This window comes from Scatophagus argus, chromosome 3, assembly GCF_020382885.2.
Source record: "Scatophagus argus isolate fScaArg1 chromosome 3, fScaArg1.pri, whole genome shotgun sequence".
NCBI classification, from domain to species: domain Eukaryota; kingdom Metazoa; phylum Chordata; class Actinopteri; family Scatophagidae; genus Scatophagus; species Scatophagus argus.
In genome coordinates, this window is record NC_058495.1 from 6,952,268 (window position 1) to 6,974,219 (window position 21,952).

Below are 21,952 nucleotides of genomic sequence, written 5' to 3' on the forward strand. Positions count from 1 at the left end.
AAAAGTGTTGTATGATGATTTAAGTCTGAGGTTTTGTTCATCCAATTGTCTACCATAGCTTTTTTAGTGGGCTACCAGAGTGCATTCTTGCTGAGAGTTGGGTGACAAGGTGGATACCACTTGCATGTCTGTATGATAAATATGAAGCCACTGGCAGCAGGTTAGCTTTGCTTAGTATAAAGACTGGCACCAGGACAAAGCAGTCAGCCTGTTTCTGTCCAAGAGTGAAATAATCTGAAACAGACAGTGATCTTCTCATCTATCATCTGCAAGATAACAAATTAGTAATTGCCCAAAGTTTTATTAAAATTTTCAACTATTCCTCACCCGATGAGTGAAACTGTACCTATTATCAACATACAGATTTCCAAATAGCATTGATCTGAGTCTGAGAGACAGTGAGCGAGAGAGAGCAAATGAACAAATGTGTGCGCTTGTAGATGCGTGGGTGGTGTTTTTCTTTTCTTTCTCTTTTTTTTTTTGAGGTGTGTGTGTGTGTGTGTGTGGGGGGGGGGGGGGGGGGGGGGTGATTGATGTGTGTGTGTGCGTGTGGCTGCACCTGGGAGGCTCTTGCTCCCCAATATGCAGCAAACATCAGTTAAGGTTCAAGGTTGTTCTGATGCCACATGAGTCTGTGAATGAGCACTTTTACAGGCTAACAACATGGGGCCCCTGCACATGTTATTTAAGCCATGCCAGCTCCTAGGGGATGGTGTGTGTGTGTGTGTGTGTATACACTTGCATGCATATTCCAGTAGTTGTGGGGACAAAAATCTGTTTACACAATCACATTATGAGAACCCGCCTTACTTATGGGGACAAATGCAAGTCCCCACAACGTAAATCATTAAATATTGGGGTGAAGACTTCCTTTAATGTTAGGTTGAGGTTAAGGTTAAGGTAAGTAATGTTTATTATTATGGTCAGGTGGTAGTTAAGCCTCCAGGAAATGAATTTAAGTCTAAGTGATGTCTCCAAAAGTGATGGAAACAAGACTTTGTGTGTGTTTGTGTGTGTATGTGTGTGTGTGTGCGTGCGGGAACATGGGAGCAGGGTAGTGATTAGAGGGCTCATGGAAAGGTGTGGAAGTCTTTGAATTGAATCTGACTGAGGGTTATGAATATTTTTGCAAGAACAAAGCAGCAACCTGTCAAGCTCAACACATCTTTTTCTGTATTACTGACTATTGCTAATAGGCATATGTATGCAATTATAAGTAAAAATGCACAGTAACCCCCCTTCATCTCTCAGCAAAGAACACACACTTCAAAACACAAACAAAGCAAACACACAACCTGCAATCTATCAAATATTTGCCCACGGTACAGAAGTGTGGCAGTAGTATTTGCTTTGCCAAAGTTTCGTTTCTTCCAATGGCGGGTCGCTCTTAAACATGGTTCAAGCGAACCGCGTCACCTCCGGTGTGGCCTGTGTGTTTATTTATAAAGCGAGGGGGGCAAGGGCACTTCCTCGGTCTTTCTGGGGTCATGCGATCCTCCCAACGTGGATCCATAAATGAATGGTGGGCTCGACGGCCACACCATGCAGGACTGGTCCCTGATTGGTTCGGTGCACGGCAGGAATAAACACGCTCAGGGTATATATATTGGTGTGAAGGTGTGACACTTCCAAGAAACGAGAAGCCTCCAAGATAATAAAGAAGAGCTGCTGTTAAACGTTAGATTTTTCAGCTTTATAAAACACACACACATCTACAAATTTGAGGATGAGGGCGCAGATCCAAAAGGTTCCTCAGATTGTTGAGCTGCTGAAGAAGAAGTCTGTAGGTCTGCAGCACTTCAAACCAACATCCTCAGTGTGCGTCCTGGAGGAGAAGGATGCTGTGGAGGCTGTGCGATGCCCTCACGCTGCCTCCAGAGCGCACAGTCTGGACGCGATCCCGGGACCCACCAACTGGCCTCTCGTCGGCAGTCTGGTTGAACTCCTCCGGAAAGGAGGCCTGACAAGACAACACGAAGCACTGGTACAGTACAATTACAGACCTTTTCTCTCCTTTTTTTAACTAATGGGGGCATAAGACATACGAACAAAACAGTTGCCATATTTGTATTTAAATTAGACTTCTCTGACTGACTGCTTTCTCTATAAAAATATTTTCCAGGTCGATTATCATAAGAAATTCGGCAAGATTTTTCGGTTGAAACTTGGCTCTTTTGAGTCGGTGCACATTGGCGCACCTTGCTTGCTGGAGGCGCTCTACAGGAAGGAGGGAAGTTACCCTCAGAGACTGGAGATCAAACCCTGGACAGCATACAGAGACCTGAGAGACGAGGCGTACGGACTCCTCATCCTGTGAGTAATCTTCCCATCTCTCCTTTATTTATTTATTTTTTTTTTTTTTCATTGAAAATGTGCATCACTCGTCTGGGACACAGCTTGAAGCGCGAGTACGCTCACAAATGGTTTATTTGAAAGCGCACTGAATCCAAAGTGTTGGTTTGCAGGGAGGGGAAAGACTGGCAGAGAGTTAGGAGCGCTTTTCAGCAGAAACTCATGAAGCCGACAGAGGTGGTGAAGCTTGACCGTAAGATTAACGAGGTAAGGTTCAGATATTTAAAATCAGAGTTTGTGCTTGCGACGACTTATTTTGGCAATCTGTGACGTTTAACCCAAAACTTTTATTTGTAAATAGGTGTTGGTAGACTTCGTTGGCAGAATTGAAAAAATGAACGTCGGTGGAAAGATTGAAGACTTGTACTTCGAGCTGAATAAATGGTCGTTTGAGAGTAAGTTCAATCTGTTATTAATAAAGACTGCAAGTAAACATAATTATCATTAGCAATTAGACGTCTTCCTATTGTGTCTATCCATAATTAGTCCATAAAATGTTAAAAATAGTGACTGAACTGTAGAAAGTGTAGGTAAGTCTTTACGCTTTGTACTGTCGACCAGCAGCCAAAAACACTCACATACTCACATAAAAATCTGAAACGGGAACGTTTGGTATTTCTGCTTGAAAGGAATGACTAGGTTTACCAAAATGGTTGAAAATAATTTTTTTTCTTTTAACATCAAATCAGTATTTTGTTTGTCCAAAGAAATTAGATGTATTTATCATAAGAGATTTTAGGCATATCTTATATATATCTATATCTCTCTCTCTCTCTCTATATATATATATATATATATACATATACACACACACATATATATATATATATCTAGAGAGAGAAACATTACTTTGAAAAAAAAACTTTAACTCTGAATCTAATTCATCACTTCTCTGTGTCCTTCAGCCATTTGCCTGGTCCTCTATGACAAGAGATTTGGTCTTCTGCAAGAGAAAGTCAACGAGGAAGCCATGAACTTCATCACAGCTGTGAAAACAGTGAGTGCACCTGTTGTTATTCTGCTCACTGCAGAGGTACATACTGTAGCAGAGGACACCTGGGACAATCTGTGAGACCAACTGAACCTGTAGAAACATTGTAGTTCATCAGGTTCATCAAATGAACCACAGCCATGGATGCAGCAGTTCAGTATCTGACTTACACTCTCATTGTTTTTACTGGGATTTACTGGGGCAAACCAATATTGTCCACAGTCAGGAGATGATAAGTGAAGGCTCACTAAAGTCTCACAGGGCAGTGGGTGCGAGAAAAAAAAACAGAAGATTCCTGAAAAGGATTGCATCAAAGATCATCAGAGGGGGTGACAATGATTAGATCTAACACCTAATCCTCTTTTTCTCCTTTGCTCTGCCCTCTTTGTCTTTCTTCTGTAGATGATGAGCACATTTGGCATGATGATGGTCACACCGGTGGAGCTCCACAAGAAACTCAACACCAAGACATGGCAGGACCACACTGCAGCGTGGGATCGCATTTTCAGCACAGGTACACAAACACAGACACAAATGTATATTTTACTACACAATACAAGTACACAAAGCAATCTCCCCTCCCTTAGGAAGATTACTCTTACTGCACAAAGTTCTCGTACAGTTTGTGTCCACACTTCCAGTCAGGGGACAGATGGAGAAGAACAGAGGGAGGGTGGATTTGAACTGGGTGCCTCAGTGTTTTTTGTGTACTTGACAACCTGGATAAAACAGTTGTAGTAAACCACATGACCTAAGAGGGAGAAATTTGCCAAATATTTGCAGTAGCAGGAGGTTGAAGGGGGCACAGAGGGAGGAAGAAGGTGACGGTGGTATTGCTTGATTATTTGGATGTAGCATTAACATACACTTTCCTGACATTTGGTGATAAATAGCTTTATTATTTGTTATTTAACACAATGTGCACAGTGTCGTGCATTGCCACTAGGCACTTTCACATAATGCATAAATCACGCAGGGCATAGAAAAAGAACCCAAAGAAAGGAGTTTAATGCTGACATAATCCAGATTACCAACACCGGTTACTACACTGTTCCACTGTGACATCAGAGGAACATACTACCACTGGCACATTAATCATTTATAAAAAACAACACATTAAAATGCATTATTTTATTTAAGTGTCATAAAAAGACTAACTACATAGAATACAGTATTGAAGAGTGAAAAACACTGCCAAGTGACCTTGAACTTGATATGTATGTATGACATTACATTTTTACTGCTCTGTGTTTCCTCAGCCAAAGTCTACATAGACAAGAAGCTGAAGAGGAACGCAGTTCGAGCTCCTGACGACTTAATCGGTGACATCTTACACCACAGCTGTCTCTCCAAGAAGGAGCTGTACGCAGCCATCACAGAGCTACAGATTGGAGGAGTTGAGACGGTGAGCAATACTGTGTATTACAGAAGTTCATATTATGGTTATTATAATAGTTCACTTTCACTAACCACTTAATTGCTGAGAGTGAGATGAGAGGATTGATACCACCCTCATGTGGATCGGTTCAATGTGAAGCTGCAGCTAGTAAGCCTAACTTAGCATAAAAACTGAAAATAGAGCTAGTTAGTCTGGCTCTGTCTAAAGTAACAAAATCCATTTATCAGCACCTCAGAAATCACCTTCTCATTTGTTTTTATCAGCAGAAAAAATAAATTTCCAGCCAAAAAAATAGTCTGGCATATAAGCCCCCTGGAAAACAGCAAGTTTTTACATTTTTACACTTAAGTTTCTGTGCAGGTTAAACTAACTGTAGCACCCCACTATATAGCTAATTTTTTAAGTGTTTTACTGTTTGCCTATTTTCCTTCACCGGGGGGGACAAATAGGTACTGCAGTTACAGTGCTTCACAGCAGAAAATCAGTGTGGTGTGGATGTAACTGAGGAGCCTTTGAGGAACCCCAAACATTCCTGAGCTCCTTTCAGGACCCCACTGAGGAATGTACTAGTAGACGCCTCATTAAGTGACATCTCCTCTCCCCCTTCCTTTGTGTTTATGTTTCTCAGACTGCCAACAGTATGCTGTGGGCTATTTTCAACCTGTCACGTAACCCCGGCGCCCAGAGGAAGCTGCTGGAGGAGATTAGAGAAGTAGTGGCTCCCGACCAGGACCCATGTGGAGAGCACATCAAGAGCATGCCCTACCTCAAGGCCTGCCTCAAGGAGTCTATGAGGTACAGTTCAACAGAGTCAGCTACAGAAAGCTCCCGGCTGCTACTGCAGTTACGTTATGGGAAACAGTTAGCATTCAATAAACAAGATTGCGTTGAAATACAAAAGCTGCATGTGTCTAACAACTACATGGCTCGTGGAGTTAAAATGGATGTAGCTGTATACAGTAGACGACAGACATAACAAATAGCAACAAATTAGATTTTTCGAAATAGTCTGCAGTTTCAAGTCAGACTTACTGGCTGCATCATTATTTCACCCAGTACCACGGAGATTAAGAGGCAAAACTCACACACATGACTGCCTCAAAAACAAGCTTCATGAGATACAGTGGCATGACCAGCAACAACCAGTGGTCCCAGCTTAAAATCCACCATGTGGTCACGTTTGGATCACTTCCTACGCCTTACAGCATGCGCTGTTTCCCTTCCTCTTGTGCAGTCACAAGTTGCCCAACATGTTATTTAAGACTAATACCATAACCACATCACCCAGGGAATGTATATGAACTCTGACTGGAGATTATATCGCACTTCATCTTGCACTGGGAAAAACATCGGCTGTTTGACATAGCTCCCGTTAAACAGCTTAGGTATCTGTGCCATGCTATACTATAGCTTCACTGAGACCATTTTCCCATACATTTTTTTTCTAACTCCTACAGGTTATCTCCATCAGTCCCATTCACCAGCAGGACCCTGGACAAAGACACTGTGTTGGGAGATTATGCCATTCCCAAAGGAGTAAGTGGCTTAGTTCTCACTACCATACACCTGACATGAGCAGATTACATTCTTGTATTCATTTACATTTGACTGCTGTCTGAACGAAGCGTATTACGGAAACCCACTCACATACTGTACAAAGTCTAAATGGAGCAATGTGATTCTATTCTTGCAATTGAGCAAGCTACATGGAGGTATCCGATTTACAGTAACAAGGTCTATTGGACTTAGTAATCTGCTGTACTGTCTTTTTTTATTTCTCTTTAGCAAGTAGGAAAAATTCTGCTGCTTGTCATTTTTGAGTGATATCTCTGTAACTGCAATATAAACCTAATGCTTGTTGTTTTTATTCTTTTACAGACAGTTTTAATGATAAACAGCCATGTGCTGGGCTCCAATGAGGAGTACTTTGACGATGGGAAGCGGTTTAAACCTGAGCGCTGGCTGCGGGAGAACGGCACCATCAACCCTTTTGCTCACGTTCCCTTCGGCATCGGAAAGAGGATGTGCATCGGCCGACGGCTGGCAGAGCTGCAGCTCCAGCTGGCCATGTGCTGGGTAAGCTTCAATCAGATAGCATTATCAGCCACAAGAAATCAGTGTACGAGTGGGTAGTTCAGAGTGGGACAAAAATAACAGAGCTACTGATTCTGTTTGATTTTTCTGTCACATGACTCTCTTGAAGCTTTAACTGGCTGACCAAATCTTTCTTACAGTTGGTCAGAGACTATGAGATTGTGGCAACAGATAATGAGCCGCTCGATGTGATCCATTCAGGACTTTTGGTTCCCAACAGAGAACTGCCTGTTGCCTTCATCAGGAGATAAGGTGAGAAGAGGCCTTGGATTTTTACCTTTTCAAATGTTTGATGTTTTGGGACATTTTGTTCTCTGCCTATATAATGGTTAGATGAGGAGATCAGTAACTCTCTCATATCTGTCCATTAATTGTGAAGCTACAGCCAGCTGCCAGCTTGCTTAGTGTTGCACAGACTGGAAACAGTGGGGAAACAGCTAACTTGGCTCCTGCCCACTGGCAACAAAATCCAGTAGCACCTTCACCTCTAAAGCTCACTAATTATTGTATCTTGTTTGTTTAATCAGTGCAAAAAACCAAAATGTTAAAACTACTACTTCTTAGTGCAGCGAAGACCAAAAAAGGCAGATGGGAAAAAATATGTAAATGAGCTACCATTGGACAACGCTAAGCAAGCTATTTCCCCCAGTTTCCAGTCTTTGTGCTAAGCTAAGCTAACACTGCTGCCGACTCAATCTTTTTATCTTGCTCTCTACCAGAGAGTGAAAAAGCATATCACCCAAAATTTCAAACTACTACTGGAAGCGTGACCTTTCTTTCCTGAGAAATTTGACTCTCTCCTTCTCTGTAACTGCAAAACGACATGAATACTAATTAATGATTTCTTCTTTCCCTCAGGCTCCATATTCAACACAGATGGAAAAGTGATACCTCTGTTACCACGGCCCTGATGGTCCAGTGACTCCCTGTATTGCTGCTAAAAAGAAAAGAATTTATTATACATGTAATCCTGCCATAAATACCTCAATACCTCTTATTTAAAATATTACTTAGAAGTGTTAATGACTGACCAAATACCAGTTGTTATGTACACACTGAATGTTGTACCAAGGCAGCTGTCCTTAAATCTTAATGTAATGTCGTCACCTCGATACGTTTGTGTAAATGTCAAACTATTATTTTTTGCTTTTTCTTGTTTAATACATATACATATATGTATAGGTCACACATGTTTATTTTTCATGGTGTATATAAAGTGCAATTATAATATTGTAATACTTTGCATTGTGTTATTTAGAGACATATTTTATTCACCGAAATAAATACATTAATAAATGTATTAAAGTTGTTCCTGTGTTTATTTTTCAAAGTGGCTCATTGCCAAAAATTGGTATTAAAGTCTTCAGGTGATCTGGAGTTCTCATATCTTGAGGACTAGAGCAAAATATTTATTAAAAAGCTTAGCTTTCTTAGTTAAGTTCTTAAGTCTGTTTCCCATCTGTTGTGTAATCCTGCTGCATGTAATTCATGCTCTCAAGTTACAAGACAAATTACAGATTGGGAGCCACAGATGGCAGTAAACTGAATCTACAACCTGAAGCATATTTTAGTGTAATAGGCAGATACACTGTGACAGAAATTATTTGAAATCCCTCATTTGCAATTAACTTGATTTTTGAATTAATTAACTTGAACATTTTGAATTTGTGCTTTTTTTTTCAGAGGCAAAGATTGTACTTTGTGTTGTGCTGTTACTTTGTGACTTTAAGGATAAAGATTTTGCACACAATATGATCATGTATTAAACACAATATGCTGTTATAGCTGAACTAGGGATATTCTGTGCACAAGAACATATTTTTACTTTTGATACTTCAAGTATATTTTGCTGTTTTTAAACTTATATTCAACTGAGGTTAAAATTGCAGGGTGTTTAATTGTACTAGGATGTAACTACTATTTACCTTTTTTTTAACTCATATTTGGGATGAAAGTAGACAGTTCTCAGACATATTTAAGTGGGCATGGAATAAATATGCACCACCACAATGAACAGAAGCGAACAGTTCAGGACATGCATAAATAGGAAATAGAGCTTTTAAGGCCCTAGTGAGGATTGAACTCACGACCCCTGGTTTACAAGACCAGTGCTCTAACCACTGAGCTATAGAGCCACAAACCTGCTTTAGAAGACACCAGATTTATGTGTAGACTTAATAACAGTTCATAAGTGTTAATTCTACAATTTTAAAACCATGTTATACAATATCATTGTCTACTGTTACAGCTCCACTTATGGTACATTACACTTAACTGGATAAAGTATGGGGTTACTTATGTTGAGAAAGTGAATTATATGATTAGAAGCTTATATGTTATGTTACCATATTTGGAATAAGTGTAGCGAAACAAAACAAAAAGAATACAAGGCGAACCATGGAGGGAATTACAACATTCGGACAGCAGCATTCAAGCTTTGTTTCAGGGGTTATGCACAGTCTCAAATTTGAGTACTCACACTTGCAAACCATTTTTTGTTTTCTGCTCAATAAGTACTTTTATTTGAAGTACACTTTGCTGAGAATAGTTCCGTGCCTTTCTTTCAGGACTTTTTTTTTGTAATAAACAGATATATTTACATTGTTGTCCTGGTAATTTTAAGTCAAGTAAAGGATCTCAATACTTCCTCCACCACTGCTGGCTCCATCAAGATTAAGGACAGAGGTTGCTATTTGAGGGCAGCAGTGCTCATATTTTGGACAGGTAGGATTAATGGTTTGAATGTGGCTTGAAAACATAAACGGCATCACTTATCAGCTTCTCATATTTGTTGCCCTGATATCCCCTCCCTGGCAGTTTCACACCAGTTCACACCTTGATTCATGCAACTCTGATGACTCTCACATGACTGCCACATGATCTAAAGACTCACATGTGACCTCAGGCGACATTAACATGTGAACCAGTCAGAAGAGGTTCAAATGCCTACAGTCAAAGAAGCTGCATCAGTCAAGAGGAATGTTGCCAAATCCCGGATGAAACATCTTTGAGATGAAAACATGAAAATGTACACTCTTTGTAGACACAAGTAAACAAGTAAGGTTTTTCATGTTTACATCCTCGATACATACTTACATCTTACATTTCCATCAGTGACTTTTAGTGATCTTGTCCAAAGCAAATCACAGTAATTGTGTTATGTTGTAGCTGTATAGTTTCCTTTTCATTGGAAGTGCTTTCTTCCAATGAAGCAGTCTTTCGGAAAGCTGCGCACAGTGAGTTCTGCGCTCAGTATCAGAGACTTTTTCTCTGGTTTCATGTACACCAATTGACATGATGCGAAAGGAGAGAACAGATAAAAAGGCCCTAGTGAGGATCGAACTCACGACCCCTGGTTTACAAGACCAGTGCTCTAACCACTGAGCTATAGAGCCACTGCGGAAAGCACGATTTCCTCAGTATTAGTATGAGTATATTGCTAAATATGTAGCTGTAGAGTGGTGGACATGATAGTGTTGTCTTTGCAGTAAATATGTGTATGTAATTTTTAATTTGGAAGAAGTAACCCTTTAAATAAAAGCCATGGAACCCTTGTGTAAATGGGACTAGTCTAGTACTGCCCCTTAGTGGCCAAAAGCCGCTTGCGGCGCTTTTCACTTTAGTTCTTTGAGTTCCGTTTAAAGGTCATATTCAATTCATATTCATGTTCTTGAAACAGATTTTGTTGATACGCGATCAAAAAATATATCCTATTTAACTTGCTATTTAATTATTTCTCACTGTCATATGTAAATCCTGTATGCGTATGGTACCGAAATACTTGACTTATACATTGATGGCGTTGCTTTTTAAACAGGCTACCTGTACAACTTACATATCCGCTTTCACCTCTTGTTTTAGTTTAGTTTAGTTTTAGTTGCATGTCCAAAAATCTTCAGACAGATACACGCACACAACAAACAGAGAATTATTAAAACATGAATTCTGACAGTTTGATATTATTATAACACTGCAACACAGAGCTTAGTACTGTATGTGTTGCTTCTCTTAATATTTCATAATAGGTTCATTATAGGTATTGTGGCTCTACTTCGCTCACACAGGAAGAAATGAGGCCTGTGTTAGTTAGAGCCACACACACACACACACACACACACACACGTACCCACACACACGCTTGTCATCATCAGCAGTGACAGGAAGCGTCTGTAGCTTCTCGCCTTTTTTTTTCATGTCGCGTTGCTTGATGTTTGATTTGAGCTGCTGCCGATGTCTTAAACGTGCGTGGTGCAAGACTGCAACACCGTCGAGTTCCTTCAAGTTAAATTTATCTTGTGTGTACAGTTCGATTTAGTTGGTGAGACTGAAAGCGATATAGATTTGTCGAAAAAAAAGTGAAATATTCAGATCTGGAGATGACTTCTGGAGATTTGGGGCTCACCGAGGGTTTGGGGCAAGACATCAGCCAGGAGGAGCTGGACTTCTCCGTCCTGTTTCTGTATAACTCAGCTGTTGCCTGTGATGAAGGTGTGTATGCATCCTAATTATTCTGCTTTTACAGAGAATTAACATAATACCCCCTTACTGACTGCATTATGTTTGTTTTTGTTTGTTTTTTTCGTGGTATCATATTTTATTATTAACTTATTAAGAGGCTTTGTATTGAGTTTACATTTAAGGGTGTGGCTTTGGAATATCCACCAGCAAGTACTTGGCTGTCAGGTACTGATGTTACACACTGCCATTGTGTAAGAGGGGGAAATGAACTGCACTACTACACTCGCACTTTATTGGAGTTCAACTAAATCAACTTCATCAAAAAAATGCTTTTCACTTCTTTTAATTAATTCACTTACTAGCTTCACTGTGTCCAGAATGATGTACATGCAGAGTTTGACCCATTCATATACTGAGTGAGGATGTTTCTCTGTTCTCACCTTAAATCTGAATGTAACACGTGGACAAGATGATTTTCATCAGAATCAGGTTTGTTTCCAAGGAGGTTTTCAGATACAAGGAATTTGTCATGGCAGTTTGGTGCATAACAATAAACATAATAAGTAAAAAGAAAAAGAAATAGCACATACCATAAATCTCAAAAATCATAAATATAAAACATTAGAAATGGCAAAGAGAATATGAAAACTCTATATGGCCTAATCAGTTTAAAATGAAAAGAATTTAACAGTGTTTTGAAAATGAAAACATTTAACAAGGAAAATACAAAAGTGTGATGTGGACACGTGATGACTCCAGTGTTCAGCAATTTAAATTTTAAAATGAATAATATTTGCATAGATTATGGAGTTTTCAAAGAGGGCAAACACATAGATGTAATTTTAAGATTCTTTCATAAGGTAACTGGGTTTTATAGAAAAGCCATACCAGACCTCAAAGTTATCTCAGAATAATAGCTGCAGTAGTCAGGTATTCTGGGTGTGTGCACACACAAACTAACCCTTACTTTGGTTATTGACAGATGACTCAGGTGCACTCCTTCCAAATGAGAACCAGCCTCCTCTGCTGGTGGTCGACCATCACGCTGCGTACAGCTCCGGCTGCAACCAGCCAGCCTCCACTCAGGACTTCTCTTCTCACAGTCCTGCCACAGAACACCTGTCAAGGGCAGTGTTTGACTCCCTGGGTCTGGGATCAAGACCAGAAACCACTCCTGCTCCCAGCCCCAGGATTGAGATCACTCTGTCAGGTGACTCTCTCAGCTCTCAAACCCTGGAACTGAGCCCTAGAACCAAAGCTCTGGGGACCTACAGGGAGTGTGTGAGCCCTGCCAGCAGCAACTCCTCCACAGGCTGGCCCGCAGAGGCGTACTCTCCTGTAGCTTCACCATGTGTCTCCCCTTCTAATGGAGCCTGTGGCACAGGGCTGTCTGGTTTAGACATCCACACTTCTTCTGCCCACTCCTCTCCAGGAGCCTCGCCTCGCAACAGCATCACGGACGAGACCTTTCTCCTGCCCCAGAACCAACGCACCACCTCATCCATCCCCCACCAGCGCTCTCGCTCTGCCTCCCCACAGGGAAAGCGCTCTTATGACCAGGCTTACTCCTGCCAAGGAGGCACTCCTGTCAAGCAACGCTCTAGAAGCCCCAGCCCCATCCCCTCGCCCCAGGAGCAGCAGGGGTCCTATTCCCACCACCCGGGTCAAGCTGAGTTTCAGCCCCAAGCTCAGACCTCCTTGCTGGCCCTGGAGGATGTGATGAGCAGCCTCAACTCCAGTCTACCCAAAGTAAACCGTTCTGCCGTGGTGCGAGATGCACATGGTCAGGCCCAAAGACAGGACTGTGTGTATGGAGATGGGTATGACTGGGCCTATGAGCAAGAGAGGATGGCCGGAGCAGGGGAAGTCAAGTCTGAAACCTTCTATATGGTCCCAGCTTTGTGGACTCCTCCTCACCCAGTCCACCACGGAGCATTCAGGTGTGGTGCTTGTCCTTTCTCTTTACTCACAGAGGATTGGTGTCTTTCTAATAAAAGCTCAAATATAAGCACAAATGACAAGTGGTACATCTTTTGCCTGACAACCTTCCTCTAAATTTTTCCCTGTTATTGTCTTTCTGTTTTCTCAGCGGTCTGCCAGTGGCTCCACTTCCATCTTTAGAGTGGCAATTACCCAGTCAGTTTGGTCAGTGTGAGCTTCTTATCCAGCAACAGCCCAAGTCTCATCATAGAGCTCACTATGAGACTGAGGGCAGCCGAGGAGCTGTAAAGACATCCAATGGAGGGCATCCTGAAGTACAGGTGGTTATTTGTTTCATGTCTACAGGGGATGGGATGTACTACGAATGAAAATAGGTTACACAGCCCGTTTTGTAAAAGAGAAATGACGTAGCAGGAGAGGTTGTAAATATAGGATGGTATTTCCTGGATTCAGTTGTGTTCATGAAAACCTGACAGAAATGCAAATGAATGAAAGAGCCTTGTGTCATTACACCCACATACATGTATGTGTGTGATTACATGTATTGGTATACAGGTCTTGTTTATTTGCTGCTCTGGTAAGCCAACTGATCAGCCATTGTTGTTGGTTTAGACTATGGACTATGCAAAGCAGTGTTCTTGCTTTGCCAGTTAGACAGTGACCTGTGAAATCATCTCTACAGGGACAAGAGAACTATTGTGTAATGTAAAAATGTTCTCTGCAGCCCTGGGCATTAATGGATTATAGTTAGTCTAATTCAGTGTGAAGCAGGCATTTAATCCCCTTTGTTGCCCTTACTAGCTCCGCGGGTATCAAGGCACGGCTCCACTGGCGCTGCAGGTCTTCATAGGAACAGCTGATGAGAGGCTCCTCAAACCCCACGCTTTTTACCAGGTCCACCGCATCACTGGTAAAACCGTCACCACACCAAGCATGGAGAGGATGATCAATGGGACCAAATTGTTGGAGATCCCTCTGGAGCCAAAGAACCACATGAGAGTGGTGTAAGTAGCACAGAGAGACTTTGGGATACACGTTCACCAGAAGATTCACACATAACTCAGAAATCCCCCAAATATGTGGCAAGTTTGTGGTGTCTTTGTGCTTAGTCTCCCAAAGTTTCACTAAATGAAGTCACCAGTGGTGTGTCATCTCATTAGGATTTTCTACACATAACATTTGAGTTTCTGTACGACTTGTCCTTTTCTCTCTAATCTTATCCATGGTGGCTTAATGCAGCTCGTGCAGGCTACAAGGTCTGTGTTATTTTCACTCCCTGTTGCCACAGACGGAAACATAAAATGCATCACTTCCTGTGTGCCAGAGAGTTTTTCCAAGAAAGATTTACCAAACACTGGTGTTGACAGCAGCTTTGATGAACTTGAAGTACAGCAAATCACTGAAAAAGAGTAGCAAATATGTCATTTTTGATCAAAATCCTCACAGTAGTGGCTGTGATGACACAAAACTAAAGTTAGAACTGATTAATTGAAACAGACTACGTAACTTAACTGTAGCTTGACTGAGCAAATGTATGAACAGAAAGAGACCTGCATCAGAATTTCAAAAGGAAAAGTGACAGTTTTCTGAACTAATTTCGGATTTCTTTCTTCTTATTTTTGTTATCTACTCTGTTTTTCTTACACTTGACAGGATTGACTGTGTAGGAATTCTGAAGTTGAGAAATGCCGACATTGAACTTAGGAACGGTGAGACGGACGTGGGACGAAAAAACACACGTGTACGTTTGGTTTTTCGGGTCCACATTCCTCAGTCTGGAGGCCAGCTCACGTCCCTTCAAGTTGCCTCTGAGCCTATTGAATGCTGTAAGGATGATTTCTTTTGTAGTTGCATTTTGCTTCTTTTCGCTGGGTCATGACATCTAATATTGTGGAACTTGCCTTTTTTCTTTATTTGCTGATGCCACTGTTTATATTTATATGCTTGAACATGATGCCTTTTCAAACAACTTTAAAAATCAGCGTATGCAGACACGAACAAGTGAAGCCATACCAGGTCTGGTGTGACCTGTATTTTACAGTGATTAATGTGAGCCAACTTTAGATAACTATTGTGGTGTTGCAATAGTAACTTCATGACTCAGCTTTGTTTGTTTTATCATTACAACATAATGACATCATTGTCATTGTCATAACTGTCAGGACTCTTGCAGTCCTACATTTGAAACATTATAAAATTGGATTAACCAATTACCCTGAAAAATTCATTTATTTATCTATTTGTTTGGTGTGTTGTCTTTCACATAGCTGTATTTTTTGTTCCCTCAGCCCAGCGCTCAGCTCAGGAGTACCCCGTGGTCGAGAGACAGGACCTGGACCAATGCTCAGTACTTGGTGGTCAACAAATGGTCCTTAGTGGACAAAATTTCACATCTGACTCCAAAGTGATTTTCTCAGAGAAGACACAAGGTGAGGAAGAAATATTTTTCACCAGAGATCTAATTGTGTGGTTATGCGATGTGAGGTCATTTCAGTTCTCCCAGTATATTAATTAGATTTTTGAAGAGACTCTGAAGATGAGCCACAATTAATAACAACATACATAATATTGTTCTTAAAAGAATTATTCAGCATTTTGGGAGATGTGTCCACTGTCTCAGTTAAATAAGAAGATTTTATCAATGGTATGAATCTTAAAAAGAAAGCACGTATGTTGACTGGTTATTTTTACATGTCTATATTTGGACTCCAGATTTCAGGCTTCTATAAATAAAACAGGCTGAGAACAGACTTAAAGTAAACTCATATATTGTGCAACAACCACATACCTTTCTGGCCTCCCAGTATCCTGCTCCACTGTATCCACCTACTCATGTAGTATTTGTATTTTCAGACTATTTGCATATTGCCCGGGCAACATCAACTTTCATGACGCACGCCTTTCTTCGGCCCCCTCTTTTAACTCTGACAAACTGAGCCATTGGTTTTAACTTTTACTGTTTTACTGGCGGTGCTGCTTTTATTTATTTCTGTACATGGAAATTTCACACCTCATTACTGTTCCTTCTGCCCACGCATAATTGTTGGGTTACAGGGTTTGAGAACAGGATGGGTACAGAGGACTGCATGTAAAGACTCCTTGCTGCTTGGTGTGGGGTTTTATGCAACAGGATGTGGTTAGACAGACTGATAAAGATTCAGGCCCAGAGCAGAGGCTTTGTTTTTTTTTTGTTTTTTTTTTCGAAGCGTGGGTAGAAAAACAGCAGGTAAAAACTGAGGTGGGAATGAAACACATAGATGTGCTCACATACTGTAATATAAATTATCAGCATCATGTCGTTTTGTACAAATTCATTTTTTCCATGCAATCAAACATCCACCCTTCTTGAGAGTTAGATGACAAGATCAATACTTCTCACATGTAGTCATATCTAAGCAGCAAATAATAGTTTCCCCAGCTAATCTAAGCTAATGGACTGCAGCTTCACGTTTCTTGAACAGACATGACGGCAGTATTCTCTAACACGTCAAGAGAGCACAGAGTTGTATTCCCCAAAATGTCAGACTGTTTCTTTAAACCTCCATCGCTTTGCCTGTAAACTGTATTTCCTCTGCTTTCAGATGGGCGGCAAATCTGGGAGATGGAGGCATCTGTGGACAGAGACAAAACCCAACCTGTGAGTTAACGTTCACTTACCTGTACTAACACACACATCAAGCCACAAACATGAATGTGCATAACCAGCAATGTACTTTTTTGTCCGGCACTGTTTCAAATTCACACGCACTCAACAACAGTAAGCAACACGCGGACTTTGCTGAATACCTCATCATGCTGTTACGCACATCATATTTAAATGATTTTATTTTTGGTACTGATTTTGATTCTGAAGCACACAAGCTGGAGATCTGACTCAATTAGTGTCTCTCCTTTTCAACATGGCCTGTTCTTTTCTCTTCTGTGTTGTCATCCCTGTCTAGAACATGCTATTCGTTGAGGTCCCTCCGTATCGAGACCACACCGTTCCCAACCCAACCAAGGTCAACTTTTACGTCGTGAACGGGAAAAAGAAACGCAGTCAGCCACAGCATTTTGTCTACACTCCTGTCATAGGTATGTATCAGTTTCTGCGGTGTCACTACAGGAGGAGGATACCCCTGAATGTTTGACAGACAAGAAGATAACTGAAACGTCAGTTTCCTGCCAGGGCACAGCAGGGAAAGTCAGATCTTCGGATGTGAAAAAATATATTTTTTCCTCTATCAACTCAAACCTCATGGCGAAAGATGTGACGCAACACACTCAACACACACACGCAACGCGTGTTTTACATAAGCTGAACGTTGAACAGCTTATGATTTTGCTAAAGTGGCAAATTTGTACCAAGTTACCCATCCTTTGACTAAGTAAAATTAAATACAGGAAATAGCAGCACATCAATCAGATCAGTTTTATTAACATTTCAACCAGTTGAACACTGATTGACACTCATCTACACTGATGTGCAGTTTTAAAAGAAATCAGTCCCAATCACAAGAAATCAGTCAGTCAAGCTGTAGGCAGTAAACTACAGCTTAGGGGAACTCTCACTCATTCAAAAAGGGAAAAACCTGTCACTCCACTACTGTTTTCACTAATGCTGTCCACCCACAGTATGTGCATACTCACAGTATACTCACAGCCAAAATGCACGCACATACTTTCACTCCTGTTGATAAGCATTTTACGAAACAAGGGACATTGCTAAGTGAAGTATAAATAGATGAGCCAGATTGAAGAAAAGGTAGTCGCAGTAATTTTAGATTTGGTCGCTCCACAAAATTGGACTGAAAATATCTTAACAACTATTGGACATTTTGTACAGGCAGGTATTGTCCACAGAGGATGGATCCTAATGACTTTGCTGATCTCCTGACTTTTGCTCTGGAGTCACCATGAGCTGACATTTGTGGTTCAGAGAGAGAAATATCTTGACCACTTGCAAAATTGAATGGAAGGCAGGGTTAGGGTTAGGGCCATTGTATTCAGGTCTAAATGATACAGTCACTGTGGTTCATGGACAACAGCATTAGTGCAAGCATGTTAAGATGCTGATGTTAGCACTGATGTCAGAATCATTGTGCCTAAGTGCAGCCTTACACACACTGTGGAGTATTTCTTATTTCTTTTAGATTCTTGTTTATGCATTCAGATTACATATTGATCTTGCTCATCTTCCATCATCAAATAATCTTTGTTTTTGTATTCTAGCTATTAAAGCAGAACCACTTGATGATGATCATTTGAATTCATATGGCTACTCAGACAATCAGTCTCTGACTGGCCTGTCAATGAAGTCCCTCTATCATCACCTGGAGCAAGACAGCAACCTCCAAGCCTTGAATATTTCACCATCACTGTACCATCTAACCACTGTAGAGCCCAGAGCCCATACTTTGACCCCTGATCCACTGGACGACCAACCAGGCTTTTACCAGTCCAGATCCAGCACTCTGATCAACAGCCCCATGCTGTATCGCACTGCAAACCAACATTACAGCAATTGTGGTACCGCCCTCCTCAGTGGTTTCCCAATGGCTTCCCACCCTGACTCCACTCCCAGCCGTTGTGTCAGCGCCGGAGGCCCTGTGGCGAAACTGGGAGAAGGTCTTCATGTTGGGGATTCATTTGATGCCTGTTTAATGTCAAGACATCACAGTTTTGTGCAGAATACGCTGCCACTGGGAAAGTCACCGCCTTCAAGATACATTCAAGGTGTAGCTCAAGGGAAGGCTGGAAGCCGAGTAGAGCCAGGCCGCCAACATCTGACGCAGATTGGCTCTGGTAGAGGAAATCATGAGGAACGAGCTCCAGAGAGGATCACGGTCAAACAAGAGAACCTCCGCTATGCTTATCTGGAGGATGGTGAGTAACAATGTTTTATACCCTTTTCCGAAATGGCTCATCCACTATCAAACAAGCATTCACAACAAATTCAGAGACTGGTCAGAGATTGCTCAGGGTTTCAGCTCCTCTTGTTTTTTCATTCATGACATGACAACTTTAGTCACCTCTCATGTGTACAAATGAGTGCAAAATTATGAATGCCTTTGAGGAGAGACTCATCCAAAGTGTGTATGGTTATTTATAATAATTACATAATAATTACATCTTGTCCCTCTCTTGCATCTGAAACACTTTTGCCTTCAGACATGTTTGGACAGCAGGTCAGATGAACTAGTTCACTTTAAGCCTTAATCAGTGAGTCTTTACGTAGTGTATTTGATCAAGGGCATCGCTTTGTTTTGAAAAGTGAATCGATATGAGGCCAGTGTGGGAAATTAAGGCAGGAAAATATTGCATAACAATGCATCATATTCATCCACATCCATCACATCCACAGCTGCAGCACCATGTCAATCGAACAATGGAAATTTCACGCATAAAGCACCACTGCATGTCAGTCAGTCAAAACTCACTCCAAACTCAAGCAGTTAATTTGAATACTTTGTATTCATTCCACACATATCAAACAATTAAACTCAAATACCACCCCTGTCACTCTCCTCTTCTAGGAGCCACCACAGGATAATCAATACTAGAAAAGTACAGTAGCTCGTTACACATTTAAAAAGATGTGCAGAAGCCTAACTGGCAAATAAGATGCAATTATCTCAAGATGTTTGCACACCTTGAACTACTCTCGCTTGCTAATCATTCCATCTGATTAATTATTCTGATTTTACAATATATGCTCACCACATCTATTATCTTATGAGAAATAGCAGTTTTCTGCCCATGCTTAGTTTTTGCTTTTTGTTCTGTGGTCTACTGTGCATATTACAGTCCTCATTTGAAATTTTGTAATACTTTCAGTAGCAGCAAGATAAAACTGCAGGGGGTGAAGGGTAAATGGTTCTCATTTATTGGTTAATTTTTTGTTTTTAAAATTATTTATTATTACAAGTTGAGAGAGAAATTGGCAACACATTTACATCATCTTTCTGCCAGCCAGTACATCAGAGTGGGAGTTTTGTTTCTTTAGTTTCTAATCTGTACTACTTCTTCCCTGAAATGTTTAGCTAAGTTGTAGAAGATACTGTATTAACTGCTTCTCTATATAAATAAATAAATCGGGAGATAGCAACAAAGAAAACAAAAAACATGCAAACCTTCATTTTGAATTGACATATTGAAGTTGGGAGGATGAGGCCCAGTCTGCAAATGCATACAAGCACATTGCAACTGTATGTTTGCAAATCCTGCCTAGCGGTTTTCAGTTGGGCCTTTTTATCCACGTTCCTGTCGCTTTCAGTCTCACACTCTCACTCTCTCTCTTTATCTCACACACACATGCACACACATACAAACGCACACTTGTAGAGTAGATTTGTGAGCTTGCCCACTCCCAAATGAAATAAATCTAATGCAACTTGCTTAGAATTGATGATGATGGAGAAAGAAGTGACACCACCGTCAAGTGATATACCCTGAACGTTTTCTGTGGGGTGCAGTTTCTATTCACATCTTTGTGACGGAGTTCAGGAACAGAAACCTACTACGGTAGCAACAAATACATGTAGACACACATCAATCCACTTTGTTCTGGATGGTCTCTAATATAGAATAGGGTTTTCTAATAGGTTAGTTTACTACAATAGCCTGCTTTATTTTTGGGATTAGTTATACTTTCTTGAGATAATAATTAATTGTAACAGTCCTTTTATTCTTTATGTTCAAAGAAAATACGCAGCAACTATCCTTGATGAGCTTTGGCAGCCTTTGTTGCATACTCTCCCTGCTCATTTCCTGTCACCTCTTCACTGTTGTCTGTAATAAAAGTATAAAATGGCCCCAAAAATCTGACTCTGATGACTCCTACTGGTGGTATGAAAAACACTGCATAATCCCCTGACCCTCCAGGAAATCAAATAAGTATTGTGAGGATGAATGAGGTGAAAGTAGCACCTGTTTTGACTGTAGTTGTCTTTTTTTCCCCCACAAGCAAAAATGCATGCCATCACAATTTTAAAAATCTACACAAAGGGGCATTCAATATACTTCTCTTCCTTTATTACAGTTTATCTGTGAACATCAATGTTGCTCACAGCTATCTGTAATATTTTCCAGTGAATGACATCATAAGAAGAGACCTGAAAGATCCCAATGGAGAGTGATCCTGTAGGCCTGGAGCAGCCCTGACGTCCATCACATTTAAAGTTAAAGCAGTGAGCATAATATGTGGAACTATACATATAAAATCCTAATTGTCTCAGCTTGTACTTATGAAACATGCAACTAAATAAATGTAATCAAGTGATGGCTGAAAAAATAGAAACAGATCCACAAGCTTATGTTGGCTTTATTTCATCTTGTTTCTGTGGAGTTAGGAAGACTGGTGGTTGTTCACTGGGCGGTACTTACTTTTCAAACTTGGTTACAACATTTCACATGGAAATACTTGTAAGCTCTTTGTTAGCCTTCATTACAATACTTTTTAGCCTTTGCAAGTGTAGTACAACATGTATGTCTCTTATCTTATACTGTTTATTGTTGTCTCCTTATTTTAATATGTTTGACTTCTATCTGTTCTTATTATTTGTACAATTGCTCATTGTAAGCATGTATAAAATATTTTATATTAAACCAGTTCTCTTTGTAAGAATCAGTGTGTTTCCATTAAATGAAGTAATTGACCGAAGAGTATATCAGATATGCTCAATTGATGGTTTTCTTAGAGATGAAGATGAAAGCAAGTAATCTGACCACCATCTCCT

General features: G+C 40.7%; 2 protein-coding genes and 2 non-coding genes across 4 annotated transcripts; 2 read left to right on the forward strand and 2 right to left on the reverse strand.

The window, feature by feature from the left end:
- Positions 1-1,474: 1,474 nt before the first annotated feature.
- LOC124056051 (1,25-dihydroxyvitamin D(3) 24-hydroxylase, mitochondrial) lies at positions 1,475-8,134 on the forward strand. Its single transcript, XM_046383136.1, has 12 exons — positions 1,475-1,984; positions 2,123-2,313; positions 2,466-2,559; positions 2,654-2,747; positions 3,258-3,349; positions 3,746-3,857; positions 4,603-4,748; positions 5,371-5,537; positions 6,200-6,278; positions 6,621-6,818; positions 6,977-7,088; positions 7,695-8,134. The coding sequence occupies exons 1-11, from the start codon at positions 1,727-1,729 to the stop codon at positions 7,085-7,087; spliced, it is 1,542 nt and encodes a 513-aa protein (XP_046239092.1). The 5' UTR covers positions 1,475-1,726; the 3' UTR covers position 7,088; positions 7,695-8,134.
- Positions 8,135-8,898: 764 nt separating this feature from the next.
- On the reverse strand, positions 8,899-8,971 carry trnat-ugu. Its single transcript has one exon. It is a non-coding gene; the product is annotated as a tRNA-Thr (tRNA).
- A 1,187-nt stretch (positions 8,972-10,158) lies between these two features.
- trnat-ugu lies at positions 10,159-10,231 on the reverse strand. Its single transcript has one exon. It is a non-coding gene; the product is annotated as a tRNA-Thr (tRNA).
- A 759-nt stretch (positions 10,232-10,990) lies between these two features.
- On the forward strand, positions 10,991-21,824 carry LOC124056052 (nuclear factor of activated T-cells, cytoplasmic 2-like). Its single transcript, XM_046383137.1, has 10 exons — positions 10,991-11,324; positions 12,277-13,234; positions 13,384-13,555; positions 14,037-14,239; positions 14,889-15,061; positions 15,524-15,664; positions 16,817-16,872; positions 17,177-17,309; positions 18,447-19,100; positions 21,306-21,824. The coding sequence occupies exons 1-10, from the start codon at positions 11,213-11,215 to the stop codon at positions 21,350-21,352; spliced, it is 2,649 nt and encodes an 882-aa protein (XP_046239093.1). The 5' UTR covers positions 10,991-11,212; the 3' UTR covers positions 21,353-21,824.
- Positions 21,825-21,952: the final 128 nt, after the last annotated feature.